The following is a 13,081-nucleotide window of genomic DNA, read 5'->3' on the forward strand; positions in this document are numbered from 1 at the left end:
ACATCCACAAGGCGCCGGAGCGTGTCCGTTTGCTCCCTCATTAGTCCAAGCAGCGTTTGAGTCACCTGCTGGTCTTCCTGCCGCCACCTCTCCTCCCGTTCCATGTGTGCTCGGTGCATTTGGGACAAGTTCTCCCTCCACTGTGTCTGCTGGGCTGTCTGGGCTCGGGAGCAGCCCATAAGTTCTGAGAACATGTCCTCCCGTATCCTCCTCTTCCTACGCCTCATCTGCGCTAGCCTCTGGGTGTGTGATGCCAGGCTAGGTTGTGAGACAGTCGCAGCTGTGGGAATGGGAAAAAGGGAGTGAATTCCTCAGAAAGATAAATTTCGTTGTGAACAAAGAACATAGTCTTTCTCTGTGAACAAGACCATGCACAGCACCTATCACATGCGCACTCAGGACAAGGTCGAATTTTCGGCCCTCGCATTCAGTGCCTGGGGTCTTGCAGTGCAGATCAGAGAAGCGGGGCAGAACACTGGAATTTGTGTAGCAGGCCGACATGGTGAGCCGTAGACTTGTGGCTGCTTAAAACTTTGATAGTTGCACTGGCCTCCTTTCACATTGAAAGCAATGCCAGTCCCTGCTGCCAGCAATCCGGCAAGCATGAACTCTGCCCCTGTCCCACCCCCTCGCGGCTGTCCCAGGGAAAGATCCCTGTATGCTGCCCCTCTCCCGCCTCCACCGCGTGGCTGTAAACCGCCGGTTACAGTTCTGTAAAGGAACAGGCAAGCGGTCCCAATACTAACATTCCCCTACCTAATTCAAAGCAGGTCATCATGAGCGACATCACTCTGATGAGGATTTCCGAGACGGAAAAAGAAAGGATGCTTCGGGAAAGCCTGCAAAGACCAGGGCCGTATGCCGCCATGCTCTGCAGGGCAATGATCCCGGAGTACTTGCTTCTCTCCTGGCACGGAAATGTTTCCTACTACGGAGGACCCAATAAGGCCGCTCTCCCCAGGAACCTGATGCAAAGGCTTTCCAATTACCTCCAGGAGAGCTTCGTGGAGATGTCAATGGAGGATTTCAGCTCTATCCCCGGACATATAGACCGGATTTTACTGTAGCTGCACTGGCAGGGACTAAACAGTAGAACGGCTTGGGCAGAACAATCATGCTACACCGGACATTGCTTGATTTTTTTAAGTAGTTGCACTGCCAGGGAGTGAACAGTTAAGCGCCTAGGGCAAAGTAATCATGAAAAACCCATTCTTAATATTCCTGTTCTGTGAAAAATAAATGTTTACATGTTTAAAACACTTACTGGCTGATCCTTCCCCTGATTCTGTGTCCGGGTTAACGGCTGGGGACGGTTGGTAGGGGATCTCTGTAAGGGTGATGAAGAGATCCTGGCTGTCGGGGAAATCAGCGTTGTAAGCGCTGTCGACTGCCTCGTCCTCCTCATCTCCTTCCTCATCTTCCCCGTCCGCTACCATGTCCGAGGAACCGGCCGTCGACAATATCCCATCCTCAGAGTCCACGGTCAGTGGTGGGGTAGTGGTGGCAGCCGCACCTAGGATGGAATGCAGTGCCTCGTAAAAACGGGATGTCTGGGGCTGGGATCTGGAGCGTCCGTTTGCCTCTTTGGTCTTCTGGTAGCCTTGTCTCAGCTCCTTGATTTTCACGCGGCACTGCGTTGCATCCCGGCTGTATCCTCTCTCTGACATGGCTTTAGAGATCTTCTCATAAATCTTTGCATTCCGTCTTTTGGAGCGCAGCTCGGAAAGCACGGACTCATCGCCCCACACAGCGATCAGATCCAAGACTTCCCGATCAGTCCATGCTGGGGCCCTCTTTCTAGTCTGAAATTGCACGGCCATCTCTGCTGGAGAGCTCTGCATCGTTGCCAGTGCTGCTGAGCTCGCCACAATGTCCAAACAGGAAATGAGATTCAAACTGCCCAGACAGGAAAAGGAATTCAAATTTTCCCGGGGCTTTTCCTGTGTGGCTGGTCAGAGCATCCGAGCTCGGACTGCTGTCCAGAGCGTCAACAGAGTGGTGCACTGTGGGATAGCTCCCGGAGCTATTAGCGTCGATTCCCATCCACACCTAGCCTAATTCGACATGGCCATGTCGAATTTAGCGCTACTCCCCTCGTTGGGGAGGAGTACAGAAGTCGAATTTAAGAGACCTCTATGTCGAACTAAATAGCTTCGTGCTGTGGACGGGTGCAGAGTTAATTCGATGTAACGGCGCTAAATTCGACATAAACTCCTAGTGTAGACCAGGCCTAGGTGCCATACCAAATCGAACTAATAAAGGGCCGAATCCTGTGCAAGGAGTTCCCATGGAAGTCAACATGGAGACCTTGTAGCAGCAGGCTCAAAGTAACACAAAAGTGCAGTACTGTAAAGTGTTGCATATATTTCTGTCTTTCTGAAGTGAGGACTTTAACTTTTCCCCAAACTGTCCACATCATACGTCTCAGACAGTCCTTTTTCACCAAATGGTATAACACTGATCTATGTAGCGCTCACATCATGATTCATGGAACACTTATAGGTGAGCCTGGAGCTGCTTCTGTCACACTGCTTTGTCATTTACCAATTTTCAAGTTGTGATACTTCATGTTAGTTGTCCCCCAGTCACAGATTATTAGGGTTTCCAGAGGATTTTTTGACCAAGTAAACTAAACAAACAAAAATAAACACCCACCTGTGACTCCAGCAAAAAGAAGTGCCCATCTGCACCCTGCTGTGCAGCCACTTTGTATCTTTCTGGGCGTTTCTTTAGCGTAAATAATAAATTTGTGGATGACAACTATGTTGTAGTGGCAGCAAACATACATAAGGAGATAATCAAATTGCAGTGTCACCTAAGCAGTATAGTGGGAGATGCAGACAGCAATAGGAAGATGGTACTAATAAATGTATGGCACAGCACAGATACAAAATGCAGGGGAGGAAAATAAGCAATTAGCCCTGCCCACCATGTTGAAACAAGCTTCTTTTTATTTAGTCTCTCTAATCCTGCCCTCATATTGCTTTTTCATGTAATCGTGCACCATAGTTCCTGCAGGGAAGGTGAGGGATCAGGACTGGGAGGCTGGGAAATAACTTGTTCATGATCATTGGAAAGTGACTATGAGCAAGTCTTTCTTACCAAGGTGTCTGCACTGTGAAATGGTTTGGGAATCACTAATCTATATGAGAGGCTGATCACTTGCAATTATAAGATAATATAAACAAATGTCAATATAGTACAAATAAGTTTTAGAATCAAGAAAGAGCCTACTCAGGAAAGAGAATCTAGTGCAAAAAAACTACTCATCTACTCAGGGATTCTGCAGCACTAGATTCTGAAAAATGACATTACAGATGACTCTTTTGATGCTTTATTTGCTTTGCCTCTTTTGCCTGGCCTAGGCAATCTTTGCTTAACTGATTTGCAGAATCTGCCTAGTGGCAGACCGGAGGAACAGATGTGTGTAATTTGATGTTTTCCCTACATTTACAAATGGTATACAAGTGTATTTATCATTATGCTATATGTAGATAATGTACTTTTAAGAACTTTCATAAATAGAAGGAAAGTCTTTTAATTAAAAAAAAAAGTTTAACAAGTGAAGTATATGGTTAAAGAGAGAAAACCAATAAAGTGCTAGCAGGAATTTGACAATTAAAGTTGTTCCTCTCTACCTCTAACAAAAGCAAAACCCCACCTGTGTGAATTAGCTGCTTTGCCCCTACAATCTCCCAAAACTTTTCATCTGAAACCTCTCCTTTTCTGTCTTCCCCTTTTTACTCTTCTGTTGTCTACATTGTTTGTCCATCCATCGGCTGACAGTGTCTTTACATCCAAAATGCAAAGCAGACAGATGGGCACCTCAGGAAAGAACATGACTAAGAGCACCAGCATCGGCGGGGACATGTACACGCTAGAGAAGAATGATGGCAGCCAGTCTGACACAGCAGTGGGCACTGTGGGCACCAGTGGCAAAAAACGACGCTCCAGCATTGGCGCAAAGATGGTAGCGATTGTGGGTCTGTCACGAAAAAGCCGCAGCACTTCTCAACTCAGCCAAACTGGTAGGAATCAGATTTTTTTCCTTCAATACTTTGTGATTTAAATATGCATAATATGTATATATTACAATTTAGTCATTTGAATGTAATGCTGAAGTTGCCTAATTAACAATATTCTAGGGGGAAAGAGGAGAGTGGGAACTTTTTACCTGGCTGAACATTTACCAAACTGATTTGTTTCTTTAGCAAATATCCTCCTACAGATTGGACTGTGGCTTGTGTTTTTATGCTTGCTAGAGCACATCTAATGCAATAATCCTTTCCTTCCAGGAACCAACGTGAGCTGTTATGCTTATGTTTGGGGGATTGTTATTAATGATTTGTGAAGGACCACTGAAATGCAGTTGCAGAATTGTTCATTTGTTATAAACATTCTTTGTATATTTCAGTCCTCTTTTTCTCACATTTGAACATGCAAAATTGATTTGATGTGAAACAGTTTTAATTACCAAGATGGTATCTTATATTTTATTGGATTAGTATAACCATTTTATTGCTCAGTACTTCCCTTCTTTTCAATTTGCAAACATATTTGTCATTGGTAGAAATCTTCCTCATTGCTTTTTACATTTACTAGTTAAAATTCAATACCGAAATGTTCTACATAAACAGGGATAGAGTTATTTTCTGACTTAATACCAGGACATCCAGAATCAGTGTTAGGTACTTTGTTTATTTCACGCCTTACATCTGGAAACAAATCACTTATGTATAATTCACTCTGAAAAGCTGTCATTAGCAATTAAGGAAATTGAGTAAAACTAATGTTTCTTACAAAGGAAATTGGATATTTTATATTTAAACGTGTGTCTGTGTGTAGTATGCAGTGTATATTGTATGCTCATTAATATTCATACAAAAGTAGCATGTTATGTTGGTATGTGGTTTATACTAAATACAGCAAAAAACAGCTCACTCTCTTCTGTTCATACATGCCTGGAGAAATTATTATTTATTATTTGTATTATGGTAGCACCTAGGATTCCCAACTGAGATCAGGCCCCCATTGTACTAAGCACTGTTTAGACATGGAATTAGAGACAGTCCCTGCCCTGAAGAGTTCATAATCTAAACAGAAATTACAGACAAAGGGAAGGAGAGGAGAAATATAACATACAAACAGAGTGAACAATGGAATGATTTCCAGGTGTCACAATTTTTTATTGTTTTGTTTGTAAACTTTTTTGGGTGGTGTTTTGTTAGGAGGGGATTAGCTGAACTGAGAAAGGGAGAACAAAGGAATTGAGAGGGGATAATGAAGGGAGGGGATAGGAAAAAAACAGAATGGGGGGAGGAGAGGAGCATGGAGTGAGGTTTAATGAAGAGACTGTGTGGGTTGGGAGGCTGTTGTACCAAACAGCCCAATCATCAGAGGGAAAAAATATTCAGAGTGAAAGCTGTAAAAACAGTCAGACACTGGTGACATCATCAGCATCCTAAGGTCCCTGCTGCAGTTAGTTGTCTCAGCTCCTGCCAGCTCAGTTTCTGGCTTCAGAAACTGCAGAGCTTTCTGCTCTTTCTCTCTTCCCCAAGCTCACATGCGTGAGTGGGAAAGGATGGGGTTACAAAGGGCTTGATGCCACCTTATGGAAGCTCTCCCTTGCACAATTCTGGGAAACCTCTAACTGGGTGTGCAGTTTGCCCATGGCTAGATGCATGTCCACCTAGACATGGTGTGCAAGCAAATCAAGGATTTGCACATGCAATAATGTTCTTGTAATGTAAATGTGCAGATGTGTGTGGATTTCAGAGCTGAAAATAAGGTGCTATATGATTAGGGATAGTCTGTCAGGACACCCTTACTAGGAGAGGCATCAAATGATTTCAGGGTGGACATTCAGTTCATAATACATTGTTCTCTTAGACGATTGCCATAGCCTGGATCCAAAGTAAGATGGGATCAGACTAAATATCATGTTGAGATATTTATGTGGCATAATATTTTTAATATGCAGTATCTCCATCACTACTTTTTAAAATCAGTTTGACGCTATTTTGTATCCTGTAGTTCTAAACAGAAACTAGGGGTACAATTTTCAGAGTTGCCTCATTGAAGTAGGAGCCTAACTGCCATTGATTTTCCTGGACTGAGAAGCAGGTGGTATTTTAAATAATTCACAAATATAAACAAATTCATTTCACTATTAGAGTTGTGAGAAAAACCAATTAAAGTTAGTACAGTAATGGCAGACAGGCAGACTTTTCCTCAGCTCTTCCCCTTATGGCGTGAGGGCCTAAGTTAAGAACAGAGTGTTAAGCTTTTCAAATTTAATTTACGTACAGGTACTTGTAAATTCCGTCTATTTTATCCACTGGGTCATTTTCCAGTCTTTAGACTATACGCTCCTTGAGACTGGGACCATGTCATTTAGTGTAGTTGTACAATGGCTATAAGACCTAATGACAAAACACTGAACGTGCTGTAAAGTACTTGTAAGTAGATTTTAGTATAACAAATAGCAAAGCACTATCATGATATAGAAACTGCCTGAAATAAAGGGAGTAGGAAATTAATTTCCAGCAATACCAACATAGTTCAACGGGTATCATGCTTAAGCTGTCAGCTAAGTGTCTCTTAAATTGGTATGCCAAGGCTGAAACAACAATTATGAAATAACAACACAGCATTTGTTGAAATTACCATCACACTTACAAGTTCTTAACTTTTACTGTCCGAAACATGTTGGCAAATTTAAGTCGTTACATAGCGGTATGTTAGTGTCACTATAAAATTGCCTTCTGATGCCTCCCAGTTATATGTTGTAGTTGTCTTTGTTTATATTTAATGGCTAAAAACTGTGACAGAACGTGGCTTTGTTTAAAAAGCTGAGTTAATCTCATGACTGTTTTTGTGGCTATGAGTCAAACAGCCTGTATATTCATCATAAAATTCCATAAAAGAGCTAATTTCTATTGTCATTTGAATTTAACTTCATGTTACAGGCAAATTGAATGCATTCTTTGTTGTTAGTAGACGTGGAATTGGGAAATTTCGACTCTAGGGATAAATAATTTAATGTACTCTGTATTCTAATCTTTAACATTTGTTTAATGTATTCAAATGTTTTTGTTATTGTTTATTTTTGAGCGCCAAAATTGTGTTAGATACACATGAAAACAGTCCCTGCCCTGAAAAGATTAATTCACCAAGACATAACAAGTGAATGAACAGATCAACAAAAGGGGAGAAAAGGGGGGAAGGAGACAATAACAATATCATATTGCTACTCGATAAAGCATGTACACATCATAATCTTTATGGTTCTGGTGTGTGTGTATGTGTGTGTGTGTGTGTGTGTGTGTGTGTGTGTGTGTGTGTGTGCGCGTGTTAATAAGCATTGTAGCAGATGTGAGTACTCAGGAAGGATTTGAATGTGGCAAGACAGGTGGCTTCATGAATAGGTTGGAGAAGGGCATTCCAAGCATGGAAGAAGGCACAGAGATGTCTGAGGTTGTCAAAACTACATCGTAGGTTGAGTGGAGAGGGCAGGGGGCAACATTAAAATAGATCAGGTCTAGGATGTACAGCCATGAAGGCAAAGCAAGCAGAGAGGACTGAATTTGATTTTAAACATTTTGTTATTTTTAGTTTTAAAGTGATTTTTCAGTACTCTGAAGGGTGCTATCTTGATAGTTTGACAGCACTGGAAACCAATATCCTATCTCCACAGAACAAATACAACACAGGGACTATGCTTCTTCATACTCCCCTACTTCAGACATATTCTAAAGATCCACCTTCAGTCATGAAAGGACATATTTGTCAACAGGCAGCTTTGTTTCTTGACCTTTTTGCTGAGATTGTCAACCAAAGTGCCAGATGTGAATTGTACTAAATACATCAGAGGACACCACAAAGAGTAGTGATCCTGTAGTAGATTTACAATGATTTTGTAATAGCGATGTTGCATTGCAGTAAGTTTACAATAGGACGATTCAGTTTTTTCTTGGTCTCCAATTTATCTATTTTGAATAAATGAATTGTTTCTATCTAATCAAATTGTGATGTCATCTATGTCTTTATACCACGTCCATCCCCATAGTATCTGAGTGCTTCATAACAATGAAATTAATTCCCTCATGTGGAGTACCACTTCCCAAAGTCTGAAGTTGGATTTAGCCCACATTTTAACCACTGATTGGCATGGCTACATTGGTGCTCGATGCCATCCCAAAGTGTAGACAAAGCAAGCTGAAATGTACATTAGTGGAATTCACACTGGTGTCAAGCCACGGTAAGTTGTCTACATTAGGCATTTGCATTAATGTAGCTCCTCCATTAGCTGATAACAGGGCCAATTCTCCATGTGGACAAGGTTTATGAGTTTTTCAGGAAATATCTAATCTTTCTTTTTCACTGGCATTTTTCGGTGGGAAATGCCTAAAACAGACAACTAAATTTTCCACATAGTGAAAAGGCCTAATTCACTTATGCACCATTTTCAGGCCCTCCCATTCAACAGAAGGGGCATTGGTTAGTGTTGCCAGACGTCCGGTTTTCAACTGGAACGCATGGTCGAAAGGACACCTAGCTGCTTCGGTCGGCACCACTGACTGGGCCATTAAAAGTCCAGTCGGCAGCACAGCAGGCCCCCTGCCTTCCCTAGCTCCGCATGGATCCTGGAATTAGCTGTTAGGTGCCTGCGGCCCCTACGCGCTGGGGTGGGCAGGAACCGGGAGGCTCCACACACTGCCCCCGTCCCAGTGTCGGTTCCGCAGCTCCCATTGGCCTTGAACTGCAACCAAAGGGAGCTGCAGCAGGCGGGACCTGCAGGCACGAAGGCAGCACGCACCATGCAGAGCCGCCTGGCACCCATGTGCCTAGAGGCCGCAGAGACCTGGCGGTTGCTTCCTCGGAGCCGCAGTAAGCACCGCCAGGACCCCGCACGCCCTTCCGAACCCTGCCCCAGCCCAGAGTCCCCTTCTGCTCCCCAAACCCTTTATCCCTGGCCCCACCCCCAGCCAGAGCCCTCACTCCCCCCACACCCCAACCCCTAACCCAGCCCACAGCCCCCTCCTATACCCCAAACCCCTCATTCCTGGCCCTACCTCAAGCCAGAGCCCTCACCCCCCTGCTCCCCAATTCCCTGCCCCAGTCCGGAGCTCCCTCCTGCACCCCAAACCTCTCATCCCTGGCCCCAGCCCAGAGCCCATACCCCCTCCCCATACCCCCTCCCAGCCTAATGAAAGTGAGTGAAGGTAGGGAAGAGTGAGCGATGGAGGGAGAGGGGATGGAGTGAGTGGGGGCAGGGCCTTGGAGAAGGGGCAGGGCATGGGCAGGGCCTCAGAGAAGGGGCGGGGCAGGGGGCTGGGCAAAGGTGTTTGGTTTTGTGTGATTAGAAAGTTGGCAACCCTAGCGTTGGTCATGATGATAACAAAAACTTTCCCACCCCTTATTTTTATGTCCTCATTTGTACTTGCAATACCTCCCAGTTCGTATGTTCTGAGTGTTCAGTGTGCTAGTTACCTCTTTTGCAATATCATTAATACATATTTTAAATAAAACAAAGCCAAAAACGTATCCCAGTGGATATCTCCTCTTCACCCAACTTGACACGATACCTTTTATTATCACCTTTTGTGTATGGTCTTTTGACCAGTTTGCCCTTTATCATCTAATGCTGTTTGTTTACAGTTTTGTTATTCTCTAGGTGCTTGCTCCTACAGAAGCTGAATGCCTTCAGATAGGTGCTGAGAGTACTCAGTTGCCAATAAGGGCTCTCAGACTGGTCTTCTAGCTACCTTCATCACTACTGATCATTGCTGATATTTTATGACCTACCTGGTATGGACAGATTGTTACAGAATGATTCTGCACATTTCTTTCAGATTGTTCCTTGAAAGTGATGATGGGTAACTGCTAGTTCCTCCACACAAGGGTTTTCATCTGTGAGGTCCTGCACAGAGCAGTCCTATCACCTCTACAACATCCATCAAAGGAGACTGAGAAAATATGGGTTGCAGCGTCATCTGTATGCTGATAACACCCAATTCTGTTTCTTCTATTCTGACCTAGGCACTGTTATTTCTAGGCTTTCTCAATGCCTGGCAGAAGTTAGAAGTTGAAAGAAAGCCAGCTGGCTATAGCTTGGCATGGGAAAGTTGGAGGTGTTGCCGATGGGCAGGGAAAATTGCTTTGAGGGCCTGGCAAAATCTATAGCTTCTCCAGCAGTTGCAAGTATCTGCTTGGCCTTTCTCCATGTGGTCCACAATCTTGGGCCTTACAAGAATCCTATCTACTCTAGGCTGTGTTACTTTCAGTCATATGAGGCTCTTTCGTTGATCATCCACTCTTTGTAACTACTTGGCTGGACTCATGCTCTCTACTCAGAAGTTGTGGGTAGGTGAGAATGTAGTGCCCACCTAGATGCTAGAAACAGGACATTTTTGTTATTAGGCCCGGCCCTCTAAAACTTGCATCATCCATAAATACAATTAAGCATGAACCCTGGTCATATTTAGAAAGAGCTGTCATCTTTTTCCATAGGCCTTCCCACTGATCAAACAATGACATCTTGGGTTCATAGATTCTAAAGGCAGAAAGGACCATTAGATCATTTAGTCTGAGCTCCTGTATATCACAGGCCACTTTTTTTCACCAAATTAGCCCAGTATTGAGCCCAATATCATCTGTTTGACTAAACTAAATCTAGTTCCTACTTGACTGGTTAGATTAAAAGATGTGGGATGTTGGCATCAGGCAACATGGAACCTAATTTTCCAGGATGGTAGCGCACATAACTCTCATTGAAGCACCCCTTAAAATCAGGACCATGGTGTTTTTGTTGCTCCTATTTGGATTTTTTGATGATTTAGTTGAAGTATTGTAAAAACACACAGATACCGTGGTGATATACACTTGTTACATGCTGGCAATAAACTTATCAGCTATTGGGGTTCGATAGTAAGTGAGTCAAGATGTCAGATAACCAGGCTCAGTGGATTTATTTAGCAAAAGTAAAATCAGCATAATACAGAAAGGTCAATACGTTACCAATCTGGAGAACAGTCTTTTAGTGGTTACATCTTCACTCGGTTCCAAATTATGAGCTCAATTTTGCTCATATTTACACTCCCCTTGTTTGTGATAGGTAGAACATTCCACAGATTCAATAGACCTTACACACCTTTTCTTCTCTGGATTTTGTATACAACATTCCAGAGGTCAGTAAACCATAGAGCAGAGGTCCCCAAACTATCGGGTGCACCCCACTAGAGGGGCACAGAGGAACATTTGGAGGGCGCGGTGTGGGTCTGGGCAGCGAGGGAGCACTACCTAGCCTCGCTCAGGTTCCAGCTCTGCTGTGGCCCCAGCCGTGGCCCCAGGGCCTGGCCCCGCCCCCAGCCTTGGCCCCTGGCCATGGCTCTGTTCCTGGCCCCAGCCCTGCTCCCGGCCCCTTACCCGCCTCCAGCTGCAGCCACAGCTTCCACCCCCTTACCTTTGTCTGTGTCCCCCCCCCACCAGAGCTGTGGCCCCACTCCCAGCCCCATCTTGGGGAGTGGGTGGTGGTGTGGACATGGTTAAAGAGGGGACACGACCCTGAAAAGTTTGGAGACCACGGCCATAGAGACATCTACACTAACTGTACCAAGCATACAATTCATATTTGGCAAACCTCAACAGAATGTACTTCTTGCTTAAGACAAATTCTGCATATACAAAGAACAAAGATTACAACAATTTATCTTGTAGTAAGTTTCGACAAACTTAGCATAAGTACAAAGTATTATGGGAGATTTTAACAAGCTCAGTACACTGACAGACTTCAGAGTTAAGGCTCTCAGAATTAAACCTGGTTGCAAACAGAACTTTCCTATGGAAAATTCCTACCTTTTGTCCAAAAAAAAAAAAATCGCACACAAAACCAGATTTTTTGTCTGAAAACTGCCAAAAAATGAAGAAAACAAATAATCAAATATTTTCAAAGAAAGCAAACCCTTTACATGCAAATTTTCATTTAGTGAAAAATCCAATTTTATGTCAAAAATATTGATGGATAATTTTCAACCAGCCATACTCAGAATCCAATCTTTGTCCTTGAAGATTACTTCTCTGAATATCTGTAATTGTTTAACTAGAGATTCAAGTAAGACTTATCAGTTAGTATCTTTTTAAAGATTGGTCCAACATTAATTTTTTTCCAGTCCTCTATTATCACCTTGACTCTGTGTAAGTTTTCAAAGACATTTGCCAATGGTTTAGTAAGTTCATTAGCGAATATCTTAAAACTCTGGATTCATAATGTCTGGGCCTGCTGCTTTGTGAGTGTGTGTGTGTGTGTGTGTATTCTGTTTTTTCCAAGTATTACTCTACCTACTTTTCATTACCAACTCCTGTCTACAGGCAATATTTTCATTCATTCCTAATTTCAATACCCCCTTTTTTAATTTTCTTGTTAAAGACAGATTTAACAGTGTTGCCTTTTAACATTATTGCTATTGTTCCTCCATGTGCACTGCTTCTCCTTTATAGTAGTGTTCTCACAGGGTCTTCCTTATCCCACCTTGTGATCTCTTCAAGAGGACCAGAATTAGCTGTGCTAGGGTAGTACAGTTGTGCACATTATAGAGAAGTGGAGAATTATATCTCCATTTCAGATAACTTGTAGGTCTTGTTTTTAGGAAAACTGATAACACTGCTCTACAGCCAAAATGCTTCTGAAATAAATGTAGTCAAACTTTACTAATTCTGGGTCACTGAGGATGAAAATGATGCTTAAAATTGTTGATTGGCTCTAGTTTTCAAGATATGCTATTGGGTCAGTATATATGACCCTTGACTTGGGAATAAGTGAGTTATAAAGGGAAGGGATCCCAATTTAAACCAGAAATGACTAAAATACATCTTTGATTGGATCTATGAATAAATCTATGACTGGGTTTGGACAGTACTTGCTTTTTAGGCAAAACAATGAATGATGCAATTTGAAGCTGGTATTGCATCATACATGATATGAATTGCATCATGTTATTCCTAGAAGTCATGGATGATGCAATCATAATGAAGCCTACATCACTCTGCTGAACAAATTGCCCTATATCAGCTCTAGAAATCA

The 13,081-nt window shown here is 43.0% G+C and overlaps 1 protein-coding gene across 35 annotated transcripts in view; it reads left to right on the forward strand.

Moving 5' to 3' along the window:
* RIMS2 (regulating synaptic membrane exocytosis 2) overlaps window positions 1-13,081 on the forward strand; it is a 791,243-nt gene that overhangs the window by 713,918 nt on the left and 64,244 nt on the right. For 13 of the 35 annotated variants that reach the window (XM_026663617.1, XM_026663622.1, XM_026663646.1 and 10 more), the window contains one exon: window positions 3,787-4,028. The exons of the other annotated variants lie outside the window; for them this stretch is intronic. In XM_026663617.1, the coding sequence (XP_026519402.1) occupies window positions 3,787-4,028 (242 nt within the window). The remainder of the gene's footprint in view (window positions 1-3,786; window positions 4,029-13,081) is intronic. 35 annotated transcript variants of the gene reach the window in all.

The sequence above is a fragment of the Terrapene carolina genome, unplaced genomic scaffold (genome assembly GCF_002925995.2).
Source record: "Terrapene carolina triunguis isolate 2854851 unplaced genomic scaffold, T_m_triunguis-2.0 Scaffold58, whole genome shotgun sequence".
Taxonomy (NCBI): domain Eukaryota; kingdom Metazoa; phylum Chordata; order Testudines; family Emydidae; genus Terrapene; species Terrapene triunguis.